The sequence below is a fragment of the Hyperolius riggenbachi genome, chromosome 2, assembly GCF_040937935.1.
Source record: "Hyperolius riggenbachi isolate aHypRig1 chromosome 2, aHypRig1.pri, whole genome shotgun sequence".
Taxonomy (NCBI): Eukaryota; Metazoa; Chordata; class Amphibia; order Anura; family Hyperoliidae; genus Hyperolius; species Hyperolius riggenbachi.
Window position 1 is genome coordinate 199,242,073 of NC_090647.1, and position 15,640 is coordinate 199,257,712.

Sequence of the window (15,640 nt, forward strand, 5' to 3'; positions counted from 1 at the left end):
CACCGCAGTGGAAGATGCCAGGCCGCAATTATTTCTCTAAAAACCTGGTGACACAACTTGTGACACCTCCACTTCTTGCAGGCAGGCCTCCTGCCACCTCCTCTCCACCTTCTACATCCTCTTCACTGTCGTCATCCTCCTCCTCCTTGGCTGAGTGGCACTTCAACTCTACTGGTGCTGCGATCTCCTCTCTAGCTACACAGCCCCAGCTCCCCAGGGCCTATGCTGCATGCCAGGTGTCATGCCATCTTAGACATGTCTTGCCTCACACTGGACCAGCTCTCCTGGCTGCTCTTAACAAACAGGTGGATCAGTGGCTGACCCCACACCAGCTGGAGATCGGCAACGTGGTGTGTGACAACGGCAGCAATCTCATTTCCGTTTTGAATTTGGGAAAGCTGACACATGTACCCTGCATGGCACATGTGCTGAATCTAGTCATTCAAAGATTTGTGTTAAAGTACCCAGGCTTAGAGGACGTCCTGAAGCAGGCCAGGAAGTTGTGTGGGCATTTCAGCCGGTCTTACACGGCCATGGCACGCTTTGCGGACATTCAGCAGAGAAACAAGTTGCCGGTGAGAGGCCTCATTTGCGATAGCCCGACTCGCTGAAATTCGACCCTCCTTATGTTCTCTCGCCTGCTAGAACAGGAGAAAGACGTCACCCAGTACCTCTACAACTACAGTAGAAGGACACAGTTTGGGGAGATGGGGATGTTCTGGCCCAACAACTGGAAACTCATGCGAAATACATGCAGGCTCATGCGGCCGTTTGAAGAGGTGACCAACCTGGTGAGTCACAGTGAAGGCACCATCAGTGACTTGATCCCGTACCCTTACTTCCTGGAGCGTGCCGTGCGTAAAGTGGTGGATCAAGCTCTGGAGGAGCGTGAACAGGAACAGTTATGGTAGGAAACGTTGTGGGATAAATTCTCATCAGAACCAGATGTTTCCTCAACACCTGCGGCAGCACAGAGGGGGAGGAGGAAGAGTCGTGTGGAGAAGAGGAGTCAGACTCGGATGATGAGGAAGGTGTTGCTTTGGAGGAGGAGGCGGCGGCAGAAGAGCAACCGCAGCAGGTGTCGCAGGGGGCTTGTGCTGCTCAATGTTCCCGTGGTATTGTTCATGGCTGGGGGGAGGAGGAGGACTTGCCTGACTTCACTGAGGAAGAGCAAGAGGTGATGGATAGTACGTCTGGATCCAACTTTGTGCAGATGGCATCTTTCATGCTGTCCAGCCTGTTGAGGGATCCCCGTATAAAAAAAAACTCAAGGGGAATGAGCTGTACTGGGTGGCCACGCTACTAGACCCTCGGTATAGGCACAAAGTGGTGAACATGTTACCAACTCACTTAAAGACAGAAAGATGCAGCACTTGCAGAACAAGCTGGCAACTATGCTTTACAAAGCGTTTAAGGGTGAAGTCACAGCACAACGCAATAAAGGTACCACTGCCAGTAATCCTCCTCCTCCCATGTCCACGCAGGCAAGGACAGGACGCTCCAGCGATCTCATGGTGATGTCGGACATGCGGACATTCTTTAGTCAAATGCCTCGCCTTAGCCCTTCCGGATCCACCCTCCACCAACGCCTGGACCGGCAGGTAGCCAACTACCTGGCCTTAAGTGTGGATGTAGACACTGTGAGCAGCAATGGTTCATTGGACTACTGGGTGCACAGGCTTGACCTGTGGCCAGAGCTGTCCCTATTTGCCATCCAACTTGTGTCTTGCCCTGCCTCAAGCGTCCTGTCAGAAAGGACCTTCAGCAGGCATTGTCACTGAGAAGAGAAGTCGCCTAAGTCACAAAAGTGTTCAGTACCTCACCTTTATCAAAATGAATGAGGCATGGATTCCGGAGGGCTACTGCCCGCCCCAAGACTAAGTCAGTCCCCACACACAGCATCTCTGCCTGCACGCGTGTGACTGCCTGCCCCAAGACTAAGTCGCTCCCCACACAGCACCTCTGCCCGCAGGCCGCTTGACTGCCTTCTCCACCACCACAAACAGGGCCCAGGACTCCTGGTGGATTCCTGAATTTTTACTGACTGACGGCTACATGAGTGTCTCAGGGTCGGGTTGGGCACACCCAAGATAATAAGGTTGTTGCTTCATTGTGGACAGACCAAATTTGATCAGCTGGACAGTCACTGTTGTTCTATCATTGAGCTACCACAGCCCGGCGACCATATGGGCTTGAAAACCGCCACAGCTTGCACTCTCGCCATGGTGCGCACCAGTCCAGCATAGCCGTCACTACACAAACAGCTGTTTGCGGTGTGTTACATAGTGAGTTTGGTGTGTCAGTGTGAAGCAGTACTCTAATTACACTCCCTGATTGATGTATACACATGCAAGATGTTTTACAGCACTTTAGGCCTGCAATTTAGCATTCAATGTGATTTCTGCCCTTAAAATGCTGTTTTGACTCCTTACCTATTTAAAATGTAACAAAAAAACATACCTCCATCATTCCCGTCTCGCCGCATGTCCCACGCCGCTCCTCCGCTCATCTCTGTGACTGTCAGTGTTCTTGGAGCCCAGCAAAGCATCTTTGAGTCTCCCGCCGGGGCTCCCCATTCGTCCACTAGGTGGCCCAATGAGAATCATCCTGATTCTCATTGGTTCAATTAGAATCAGGATGATTCTCATTGGGCCACCTAGTGGAGGAATGGGGAGCCCCGGCGGGAGACTCAAAGATGCTTTGCCGGGCTCCAAGAACACTGACAGTCACAGAGATGAGCGGAGGAGCGGCGTGGGACATGCGGCAAGATGGAACGATGCAGGTATGTATCTTCCGAAGGTCCCGCGGTAGCGACGAGCGTCAGGAGGCGACGGGCGGCGGGTGAAAGCCTTGCGACGATGCGCTGGCTCTTGCGACGATGCGCGCGCATCTTCCGGGGAGCGAGGCAGCAGTGTTGTGGTGCTGAAGGACAGCTCCATGGCACAAATGCCTCGCTCCCTATCGCTCGCCACACAGGAGCATCGCTCAGCGAATACCTAGTATTGGCCTGAGTTATGCTCCTTTACACAAGGACATCACTTAGGTGAAACTGGCAATTGAATTTGCCGGTAAATACTGAGTGATGTGAGGAGATAAGAAGCTCGCATGTTTTCAGCTTCTTATCTCCTCGAATTGCATATGGCCCATGGTACAATATTTGTGTAACATGTATTACACAAGCAAGCTATGCAGGAACTGTAATCTAAAGCTGTCTTCTGCACATACAATGTTCACTCATACATAAGGCATTACAAAAAAAAAAACGCCCAAAAATCTGAGAAATCCTTTGGAAAATTTTCTTATAAATTTTCTTCAGAACATTGAAAAATATTTCAAAGTGCCTTAAAATTCTTGCCAAAACTGTGTTAGGACTCAAACCCACTAGAAGCGCTAGTGATTTGAAAAAGCTCTTGATAATGCAATGCTATGGGTTGTTTTTTTTTTATAAAATCACATCGCTCAAGTGGAATCACATCCATAGCATTACATTAGCAAGAGCTTTTCAAATCACAAAGCGCTCAGAAAAGCGCTGCTAGTGGGTTCCAGGCCTAATAATTTTGTAATGTTTGGTTTTGAACAAGCCTAAAAGGCACTTAAAAATGTCTCACACAGATTTGGCAAGCAGTTATCTTAATGCTTCCATTCACTCCTATGGACATTCCCATTACTACATGTCTGGATCTTCTGGGACCCAACCAAAACAGCTAACTTCCTCATTGGTGGATGTCCTCATGCAAGTTGCAACCAGGCACCTGTCTTATTCCCTCAGTCTAATTAGTGATAATTGAGTTGCCAATTGGCCACTCTATTACATTGGCAGCCAATGGGCTGTTTGGACTTTAAGTGGGAGCTACTAGACCACAAAGAGAAGTGATATGGGGATGGGGTTGTTAAAATTAGTGGCCTGATTTTATACCCTAGGTATATACTTGAGTCAAACTATTTTTTCTGGTGTCTAAAAGGAAAATTAAATACCTCTGCTTCTACTCAGATTTGTTTATATTCAAGAATATATAATAAATAAAGTTTTTAATTTATTTAAAATTCATTAAAAAAATATCATAATAAGGTGTTTTACTTTACAGACCTCTTTTGTAAATAGGTAGGGGGGTCATACATGGCCCCTCTGACCAATTTGCATGAGTGAAGGCAGATATCTGGCTCCCTCTTTTATTACTTTCAAGAGGTAAATGCAGCTGCCCACAGTGTTAAGAATCCTGTGAACTGGTATTAGCCAGGAGGTGGAACCCCAAGCTTCCTGTTCCCCTCTTCATCCCTGATACCTGCTTGCATGCAGGATAAGGGGTTAATAAGGAAAAAAAACACCCAACTACTACTACCCGAAAATAAATCAGTGTCTTATATACTTTTTTTCTTCAAATGTTGTGCTAGGGCTTATTTTTCAGTGGAGGTCTTATATTTCTATGAACACACAAGTTCATGTGCTGTGTGTCCTCCTGACTTCCCTACTGTGCCACCTCTTCCTCTGCTGGATCACCTCTTGTGTGCCCCTGTGTTCCCCCTGTACCTTTAGTGTCCTCCTGGTGTCCCCCTCTGTACCCGTGTCCTCCTCCTTTCCCCTATACTCCTTTGTCCCATGCAACCCTGTGTCCTCCGATGTTCCCCTGCCTCCTCCTCTTGCCCCTAGCTCTATGTTGTGCTGTTCCCGTGTCCTGCGATGCCCCCCCCCCCCCTCCGATCCTCTCAACCTATGGGGAAGAAGTATGGCAACTTGTGTTTCTGCAGGAGCCAATGATGTCGTAGGCGGAACCATGTCTCTGTTATTGGGCACTGCACTAGCTGAGTTGCCATACTTTTTCCTCTTACTGCAGCTAGGGCTTACTTTCGGGGTAGGGCTCATATTTCGAGTATGCTCAAAATTCCTGCTAGGCCTTACTTTCAGGGGATGTCTCAATTTCAGGTAAAGAAGGTAGTTGTTGTGCCAGCAGCATAGAGATTACCAGGGTTCAGTGTCTGAATTCATCAGATTTAAGGAAGCTGTATGTGTACACCTGTTATACAAAAAAGTGTAGCTTTTTTTTTTCTTTCGTAAACCGAGAACTAAGGTTAGTGAATGAATAAAGTAGATGTATTAGCTATGGTTGTAAGGTTAAAGTTATGCATCAGGAAGGCGTGTTAAATTAGGTGAGGAGGATTGATGTAAGGCTTAGCAAGGGAGCTTCTGGAAGTAAAAAGGGTTTTCATTAAGGAGGGAGGTTAAGGTTAGGGATCAGGAACTGTTGTGCACTGTGTTGCTGTAAAGGCTATTCCTATACATTTGTATGGGCATAATCAGGGGGAAAAGAGACCAACAGCCCAGTCCAGTGCAGTATGTGATGGTAGGAAAGGATTATAAATTATTCAAGTAAGAATAATACTCACAAGTGTGGGTTACCCCAAAGGCAAAAACTGACCGGACAAGAGGAGATCATAACCCTGTCCCCACACAGGTTAAAAAGTTGCTCTCTGTAGCTGGAAGCATTTCTGGGATACACCCCTCCACCAAGGGTGGACAATTGTATGCCTGGCATTTTGCTTGGATTAACAGATGCTCTAATCATTTGTGCCTGAGGAGGCAGGTATGCCCACGAAACGCGTTGCATAGGAGTTTTATGTTGTACCTGTTTCTATTGAATAAAGATATACCTTGAAAATCGACACTGATGTCCAATGTCCAATTACCTGGAGGTAAGTCCACCACTACCTCCCTTTTAAAACAGTTTTTAACATATTTTATTCTGATTGGCACCTCTGTTACTTTCATTAATTATCTACCATTGTATGGGCATGTTCACACCTCCTACAGTGCGATTCTAGCTAGCATGTGTGATAGAGTGCACACTTCATAGTAATTCTATATGCTCTGAAAAATAACATGCATTTTGTAAAGGGCAGATTGTGCGTTCTGCCCACATAGTCTGAGCTTTGCCTTAGGGTTAGAGGAAGAGGAATTCCATTCAAGCATGTTAGTAGGGTCAAGTGTTCAAATGCTTCTTTCATCTCAAGTTTACTTTAATTCATTGAATATCGACACATAAATGCCACACACACAACAACAAAACAAATGTCTGCGTTTTCATCCACTCTGCAACATTTCTCATACTGAGTTATGCCAGTCCCTGGAATGGAATGTATAGCAGCTATTTCTTTCCTAACAGAATTCCTCTTACACTCAAGCTGATCTAATTGTGTTTTTTGGCTTTTGAAACTGACACGTTGGTGAGAGGCTCGTCAGAAGTTTTCCATCCACATGCCTAGGGCTCCCTTCCCCCGCACCCAATGAATAAAGGAACTTGTTCTGAGGAAAAAAACATGAAATCTTTCCACACACTATGATAACCCACCCTCTAGAAATGCTAAAATAACTACTCTTGATGTATTAATAACATGTCTACAACTCTGAACTCTTTCTGAGGGTGTGAGGTGAAAAGTTTGTCCTGTCATTGAATTCTGCTTGTTTAGATGCTGGTCACTTATTAGAAATGATCAGGACTCTATTTCCCAGGAACACAAGTGACAAAAAAAGAAAGAAAGAGAGAGAGAGGAAGAGAGGGAGAGTGGGAAAAAGAAAGAAAGAAAGAAAGAAAGAAAGAAAGAAAGAAAGAAAGAAAGAAAGAAAGAAAGAAAGAAAGAAAGAAAGAAAGAAAGAAAGAAAGAAAGAAAGAAAGAAAGAAAGAAAGAAAGAAAGAAAGTAAAAGCCTGTCTTGAAACAGAAAAGTGCAATTGCGCTAAACATTCTCCAAGATGATGATGGGCTGCTGAAGATAAAATCTTACATTTGCTGCCTGAGATTAGCAATAAGCAAAACAATCCCCTAACATGCAAATCCCCTCTGACATAGAGAGAAAATTTAGCCAATGAAATGCCAGCTAATCAATTGCTGACAGCTTTGATGGATTCCTTTCCCTTTTTGGGACTATAAAAAGGTGATTGTTAGAAGTATTTGTTGCTCATGTCATAACTGCTATTGGTACTATTATAATATACTTCAAAAACCAAAAAGTATTTTCCATTGAGCACCAAGTACAATTTTACCAAGTCAAACACAGATTCAAAGACAACAACAAGGAGATTAAAAAAATCTAAAATCATATACGTGATATCAGATTATCTGTTTGTACTAGTGCCATGTAGCTTTATTTATAGAATGCCACTGTAAAATATTCATGGATTAGCATGGATTAGCATGGGAAATCAAAGCATATAGTGTGTAATGCCATGAAAGTTAGAGGCATTAGTATGATAGTAAAGTGACTGTTGCCAATAGCAGGAAGAGGAACCTTAATGAAAATAAAAAGGGCGGAGGGTTTCTCAGTCATTAAGGAAAGGAGGACTAGACTAGAAGGCCAACATGGCTTTGTTTCTCAGCTACTTTGCTGCCCATAGTAACATTAAGCTAGGGATAGAAATCTCAGGGGACAGATTACTATTGTTGCTCCGTAGAAATCAGTTGTGAAAGACCATGGGCTTGATTCACAAAAGAGTGCTAACTGTTAGCACGGCCGTTTTCGCGCGAATTTTCGCATTGCGCACGATCGCGAATTTTCACGCGAAACGATAACGTTTTCGCGCGCAAATGCGAATTTTACCGCGAAATCGATATCGTTTGCGCGCGAAAATTCGCGTTTGCGCGCGAAAACGTTATCGTTTCGCGCGAAAATTCGCGATCGCGTGCAATGCAAAAATTCGCGCGAAAACGGCCGTGCTAACAGTTAGCACTCTTTTGTGAATCAAGCCCCATATCTCTGTATTCTAAGTTAGTATGATTTTTGGCAGAGTATATTTTACAACTCAATTTGAACAGAGACTTTTTTTTAAGTCAATGAGAAACAAGAGTTCTTCTTTAGAGTGCAGGTTAATATTACAAGACGACTGGTCCCAATTGTTGCTCATAAAAATCCTCTAAGGTGGGCATAGTCCAAAAACAACAAAGCAGGAAATCTTAATTTACTATGGATATTCTGAAAGGGTAGTCACTTGGACTCAGGGTCTAATAAGTGTCCTTGTAATATTTGATGTAGATCATGACAAGACTAATCTTAAGGAGGCTTCCAGAGGCAATGATGGGGAGGAGAGACATTTGTGGTAAAAGTCTGTAACATTTACTGATTTCTCTCCATGCTATATTATTTTCCTTGACAAAAATGTTTTGGATAGTGGATGATAAGGAGCATGAAACAATCTGGTTAAAGACCTTGATGTTACTAGTTCAGTTTCAAGCTATTTTGATTTATAAACTTACCCCCACAAACTTGTCCATCATAAGTGTGACAGACCCACTCATGGCATTCACATAAAGGTCCATAGTATTTTTCAGGTTCTTTCACTTCACAAATGCATACCCCACAGTCACATTTTCCCCTTCCACTGCATATTAAACCATCTGGAGTTCGACAACGGCTTTCTGATGCTGAAGGTGATAATCTACAAGTTGAGGATGAGGATGAACTTCTGTAAAATCAAAAACAGTTTCATCAATGTAGGAGGATTAAAAAAAAAAAGTAAAACACTTCACAGTTTCTGAAAATGAAGCTCCTAATTCCCTGTTTAAGCATTATGTACATTAATCAAGCAAGGGCTGGACTATGATGTTCCTCTTCAGAACAACGGAGGAGAGTGAATTGTTAAGATCTTTTTAATTAGCTGTTTTTTTAATTTTGCAAAGTATTATAATGTGGTGCAAAATAAAAAAAGAAGCATTCATCAGATTCAATCAAAATTTAAAAAAAAGGTAAATAAAAATCCCCCATAATCAAAAATGCCAGTTGATCTAGAGCAGGCATGGGCAAACTCGGCCCTCCAGCTGTTACGGAACTACAAGTCCCACAATGCATTTGCCTTTATGAGTCATGACTGTGGCTGTCAGACTCCTGCAATGCATTGTGGGACTTGTAGTTCCTTAACAGCTGGAGGGCCAAGTTTGCCCATGCCTGATCTAGAGGAAGGTGATATAGCTTTAAAGCTTACTTCACAAAGATGCAATTCTGATGACATTCCCTATTGCAGAATTGCCTCCCTAGTGTATCAGAACCTATCCATTGGCTGCACAGACTTCCGCTGGGTACAGTAGGAGAGGGAAGGAGTGCGAGGGATCTATAGGCTGTTGGTGGTGCAGACTTGGTTACTGCTGACTGCTTACAGCCTAAACTCTTTACTCCTTAAGGCCTGGAACCCACTGAAAACCGCAAACGCAAAACGCAACCGCTAGCGTTTTGTCTGAGCGGTTTGCAAGCGGATTCATGGGCGTTTTTGGTCGTGTTTTGCAACATTGTATTTTTTTCCCCAGCGGGTGCCTAGCGTTTTGCGTTTTGCGTTTTTATCCTGATTGGTCCTGTGAATTATTTTTCATTTTGTTACAGTGTGCTGAACCGCAAAACGCTAGCAAAACCGCTCAGTTTAGGTTTTGCTGAGCGTTTCTGCTAGCGTTTCAATACTTTACATTGAAGCGCTAACGCTCCCAAAATGCTGCAGGTCCTGCGTTTGCGTTTCTGGGAAACGCAAACGCTCCTGTGGAAGTTGCCCCATCCATTAACATTAGCCCAGCGTTTTGGCAAACTGCTAGCGTATCGCAGTGCTGCCAAAACGCTGCCAAAAGCGCTCCTGTGGGTTCCAGCCCTCACTGCACATACTAAATCTAAAAACAGATCTAATTAAATGTTCTTGTTGTATAATTTTAATATACATACTTTGATTGGTCCAATAGGCTGCTTGATAGGCAGCCTATTGGGCCAATCAAAGTGTGGGGATCACGTCCTTGAAAGTGCATGGAGCTCAGGGCGAGATGAGTGGAGCACCCGTTATTGGCAGGGAGCGGGCGTAAGTTACCAGCGTACGCTTTGCTCCACTACCACAGCAAAGTGTCGCTCCTCTGACTGTGCTTAATTATTCAATTCAATTCAATTCACTTCATTATGCATGCTACGCTGCCACTACCGTGCATAGCGTGCTCAGAGTAAAAAGTAAGCAGAGCTGCTATATTAGTGCTCAAAACTGTAATATACTTATGCTGTTTGGCAGAGCTATTGTTAGTGAATCAACCCCTATATGTATTTCTCACTGGTGTAGTATATGCAAAATAATATTTAGGAGTGCATGACATGGATCATTCATTTCAAAGTAAAAAAAAAATCAGTTTATTACATAATACATAAATCCACAAGGACAACTGGCATGTTAAAACAGCAAAATGAATGTACATTTTGACAGAAAAATAATTTATTGTGTACAAGTATCATATATATAAGATACACTTTCCCAGCCCCCGACATTAAAGGGAGGAGGGAAGAGGGTACTATTTTCTACTAATAACAGTACCCCTAACTCTGGAGAAATTAAATCAAGTATCAGATATAATAGATCATCCAAGTCCAAGTTATACAGACTTAATGTGTTTCGTGAACCTTACAACAGTATTGCTTACATCTTCAGGAGCAAATGCCGCCAAAAGAGATCTGGGACATAAACCTGAATTGTAATCATTCATATATTAGGGATATATTTTTGTAGTACACAGCATCCTATACTATAAAACCCCTGTGTCGCTGCGTCCAGCGTTTGTCCCTGTGTCCCTGTTATTTGCTACTGCGCATGTGCGCAGTATCAGAGACGGCCAGCTGGACGGGACCAGGGAACGAGGCAGGCCAGTGAGGTAGGCGTGTGCGCGACGGGTGCGGGCGCGCGCATGCGCACTGGTGGCGGCAAAAAAAAGACCTAGAGCCCTTTTTAAACGGGCTTGGGTCTACTAGTACCCAATAAGATGAGAGATGCTTTAAAGTATATGTAAATACAAGTAAAAGATCATAGAGGAGTCTTGTTTCATTTGTCTCTAGTGGTAATCTTCCAGTTGAATTTACATATTCCTTGAACTATATATTGAAGCCCCCTCCATTCCTAAATCTTTATCTTCACTCCCAGGACTATACTATTTGGACATAATTAAATCTGGCAGCATCAGCTTCTGTTTGTTTCAAGATAACCTTATGTTAATTCAGCTACTGTGGACACACCCTTTGCTACCGAAACATAAAGAGATTTTTATTTTTTATTTTAGGCCAGCCCATGATTGCTCTTATAAATTACAATACATCATTGAAAACGTTTTACACTCCACATGCAAATAACTTATGACATTTATGCCAACTGAGATGTGTCTGCTAATACAGATGACATTGCAAATAAGTTTGTACTGAGTAAACCTGTAACACAAACTCTCAGAGCAGTTATAAAACAAAAGTCAGATCTATGTAGTAAGTATCTGCAGAGTATCAAATCTCAATGAATTTCTGTAGCATCCTCAATACACCTGCTAAATGCTTAGCAGACACTCTTGTCTCTTCTCTAAGGATGTAGAAAAACAAACATCACACATCACACTAATTGCAGTCTAACATTAGTGAGGTATCATACAGAAGGAGAAAGCACCCTGTTGGCTCATTGGTAAGCTTCTGCTCTACAAAGTCCAATCAGACTCTCACATCTCCTAAGGAAGGATAGGGGAAATGGACTGCTGACAAAATTACATGGTGCTCTGACCAGAATGCCAAAACACAGCACTTTATACAAAATGTATCTGACCTGATGGCTTGTGCTAGAGCAATAGAGAAAAAAAAATGAGATTAGGTCTCTGGCCCCACTACATGCCTGTAGGTATCTCAATCACAAGGATGGCTTGACAGAATGTGGTAACGCTTTTAGCAGGTCAAGCATTTTTTATATATTGCATACCAGCTGTATACTTACCTACATGAATTAGCTCTTTCATTATGTGCCTGGAGTTTAGCTTTCAATTTTAATTTCAAATAAATCAACAAAGACATTCATAGTATCATGCACTATTCCATATATTATTACATTTTTGACTGTGAATCATGTACACCTAAGTCTCTTGTTACACTCACCTTTGTACAGTTCTGATCTAGTTCTGTATAATGCCTGAATGAGAAATTTTACGTTTCGAAAGCTTGCAATAAAAAATGCACATTTAGTCATTAAAGGTATTACCTGAATCAACATTTGTTTGCTTGATGTCTGCATATCTACATTTTTTTAATATAACCTTATTGTGTATCAATACATCTTACTATTATTATACCAAGTTACCTATCATCTCACTGCCTATAGCTTAGTAAACACTTGGTGCAAATAGTGTAGCGTTCTTAATCTTAAGGATTGGCAATTCTACCAGAAATGCAGGTCCAATTGGATGCAAAAACCCACCCAGTCTTGTGATCAGTAAGAAAGTTGTGAGCACTAACGATCACATATTGTATACACATCAAAAGTAAACAGATCACAGGGCCTGCTGTTACTTTACAGAACCATCCAGACAGATGTGGACTTCTGTCAACAAAAACACACACACAACTTGAAAGATCAGACTGTGATTCAGAGGTCTGGCTTGCACAGCAAGGCTCCAAACCACATACAGTACTAACTATGCTTAATATGCAATCAGTTAACCTCATGGAGATCAAGCACTTACTTTAGACTCTGTGGCACAGCGGCTACAACACAGAAGAAGAAAGAAGCCCACACAAAGTTGACCAGAGCGCCAGCATGCATACTTGATCAAGCGAGAAGAGTTTGCTATAGACTCCAGGCAGCACTTGCACTTCTTCTTTTTTCCTAAAGCACAGCAGCACACACTGGAGCTCCAGCAAATCAAAGCTGGCCAAAACCGGCTCACAAGCTATCCTCCTGTACAGTGCCTTTGATTAGCTGCCTGCAAGGATTTGGGCAGCTCTCTAGGAGGGACTCTAATGCCAAATGCTAAGTTTACAGTCTAGTCAGTCAAGTAATTAGAAACAGTTGTAAATCCAGATGTTTGATTCTTCTGACACACAAAGTTCCCTGTTCAGATGTCTTTTTCCCCTTGTGCAGACATGTTCATGCTTGAAATACCTGCAGAGGCTTATTACACTAAAACGTGAGATATTAAAGTATGCAGTGTCTTGTTAAACTATCACAGTTCAGAAACAAACTCATGTGGGCTGTATTTGGGAGGAGAAAAACTTTATGGAATGAATTCTGGGTGGATGAGAAGAGCAATTCTACATCTCAGAACTGCTCTGTGTAAGGAAGCCATGTGTTCTCAGAAATCATCTGGTGACCAGTGCTGGAAGGAAGTTAACCCTGTCAGTCCAAGTGAAGACTAATAGCAGGACTGGCAGCTATTTAGCCTTTATCATTCACAGCTGCTGTTGCTGGGATTTTCTTGTGCTGTTATTCTATGACATTCTCTGCTAGGAGATCTATGATCACACTTGCCTGAGCCCAACGGGCACCAATCTACTAGTTCTATAACAAATTGTCATCAATAAGGCAGAAACATTGCTCATAAAGTAGGTATTAGCTTTTGCAAGATATTTGAAGAATGTCTTGCTGCTCAGCTGTTCTATTTACATAGTTATGTTTTGTCTACTGAATAAATAAAAAAAAATTGCAGATACTCCCCTTCTTACAAACCCCCCAGTTACAAACTTCTCATATGTACAAACAAAATTGTCCTTGTGAAGATATGTAAAATATACTGCACTGTTTTTGCTATTACATGTTAAAGTATTCTATAAACTCTTGTTGATTATTTAACCTTTAAAATGCCACAGACATTTATAGGCATTTTTGTATTTCCACAGCCATACACCACAGACGTCTAAAAAAGTGTTTTAGGACAAAACTACTTCTGCCTTCTGCAGACATCTATAGGTGTTTTTGTTTCCCCATATTTCTGGGGCACAGATCTGACTTTAACACCTTCTCCACCTCTGGTAGGCATATCTATGCCCTTAAAACTTTACTTGCTTGCCAGGGGCGTAGATACGCGTACATGTGTATTTATCTCACTGCTCGTGATCACTGCACTGCTCCCATTCATTTCCCTTGTCGTCTCCCCATTCCGTGATCAGTTAATGGGAACAGCTGTTCCCAAAGCAGATCGCAGTGCTTGTGATGAATGAAAGCCTGTGTAAATGAGACACAGGTATTAATTCACAAAGGGAGAGAAAAGCAGATACACAAAACACTTCCTGTGTACTGTTCACAGTACACAGGTATTAAGTGTGTCCACATCTTGTGGCTAAAAAATAAAAATTCAGCAATAGGTAGAAGGATAGTCGGCACATGCAAGCTAAGTGGGGGCCGCCTTACGACCGTTTCGCTCTCCTGAGCGTCTTCAGAGGCAGTGCGCATTGCCTCTGAAGACGCTCAGGAAAGCGAAACAGTCGTAAGGCAGCCCCCACTGCTCCCACCTCACCCCACAGCCACTTGAAGTATCGGGTAGGATCAATTTTATCATACACTGTTTTGCTTTGCAACTTGCATGAAGCCCAAAGAATAAAGCTTTTTTAATGCTGCTTAGCTTGCATGTGCCGACTATCCTTCTACCTATTGCTACATTATGATCTGCTGTTCCTTCAAGTCTGAGCACGCAAATTACAGCTTTACCCGATACTAATCCTCTAACAGCTAATACCTGTCTTTATGCACGTTTTTTAAGCAGCTGCAGTGCCGGTTCTATTTTTCTATTGTATACATTAAAAAATAAAAATACACTTGCATACACTATTATATATATAAAATAAATACATTTTTATTAATTTTTAACCCCTTTCACCCCTACCCCATGGTTACTAAAATAAAACACCTGTACAAAAAATGACATCATTTAAAAAATAAAAAAACATAAATAGTTTAACGTAGTGACTTTTTAATATGTGTGTCATAAGGGTATATTACCATTATTTTTGTAAATAAAGGCTTGTAATTATTGATACAAAAAACACTAAACGGAAAAAATACACCTTTATTTCCATATAAAATATTATCGCCATGCATTGTACTAGGGATAGAATTAAAAAGTTGTAATAACTGGGACAAACGGGCAAATAAAATGTGTTACTTTTATCTATCATAGCACATTTTGGGCTTGATTCACAAAAGAGTGCTAACTGTTAGAACGGCCGTTTTCACGCGAATTTACAGATTGCGCGCAAACGATAGTGGTTTCGAACCGCGAATTTTTGCGTGAAAACGATATAGATTTTGCGTGAATATTCACGTTTGCGCGTGAAATCCATTATCGTTTCGCACAAAAATTCACAATCGCACGCAATGCGAAAATGCGAAAACAGCCGTGCTAACAGTTAGCACTCTTTTGTGAATCAAGCCCGTTATTTTAAAACTATAATGGCTGAAAATTGAGAAATAAGATTTTTTTTTCAGCACGGAAGCATGACATATCTTCCTCCTCCTGCTCTGATTCTGGCACCCCACTTAACACTCAGTCGGCCGCCACCACCAAAGTGCCATCACCCCTGGGCTCAGCAGTGTGGACATTTTTTTGTGTGTCTGCCTCAGATGAGAGCAATGCCATCTGTACTCTCTGTCACCAAAAATTGAGCTGTGGAAAGACCAAGACCCGCGTAGGGACAACTACCTTACGAAGGCACATGATTACAAAGCACAAACTGCAATGGGATGACCACCTGAGGGAAAACAGCACACAAAAGCAAATCCACACACCGCAGTGGAAGATATGCAATTATTACCTATAAAAGGCAATACCCAAACTGTACCATGATGTTGAAAGGCAAGTGGTGTCATCTCTGGCACACAGCGTTGGGTCAAGGGACCATCTGACCAC

The 15,640-nt window shown here is 42.5% G+C and overlaps 1 protein-coding gene across 1 annotated transcript in view; it reads right to left on the bottom strand.

The window, feature by feature from the left end:
• ITGBL1 (integrin subunit beta like 1) overlaps positions 1 to 12,903 on the bottom strand; it is a 293,679-nt gene extending 280,776 nt beyond the window's left edge. The window contains exons 1-2 of the mRNA XM_068265254.1: positions 12,482 to 12,903; positions 8,243 to 8,451 (exon numbers count right to left, since the gene is read on the bottom strand). Coding sequence (XP_068121355.1) covers positions 8,243 to 8,451; positions 12,482 to 12,561 — 289 coding nt within the window. The 5' untranslated portion in view covers positions 12,562 to 12,903. The remainder of the gene's footprint in view (positions 1 to 8,242; positions 8,452 to 12,481) is intronic.
• Between the last annotated feature and the right edge of the window lie 2,737 nt (positions 12,904 to 15,640).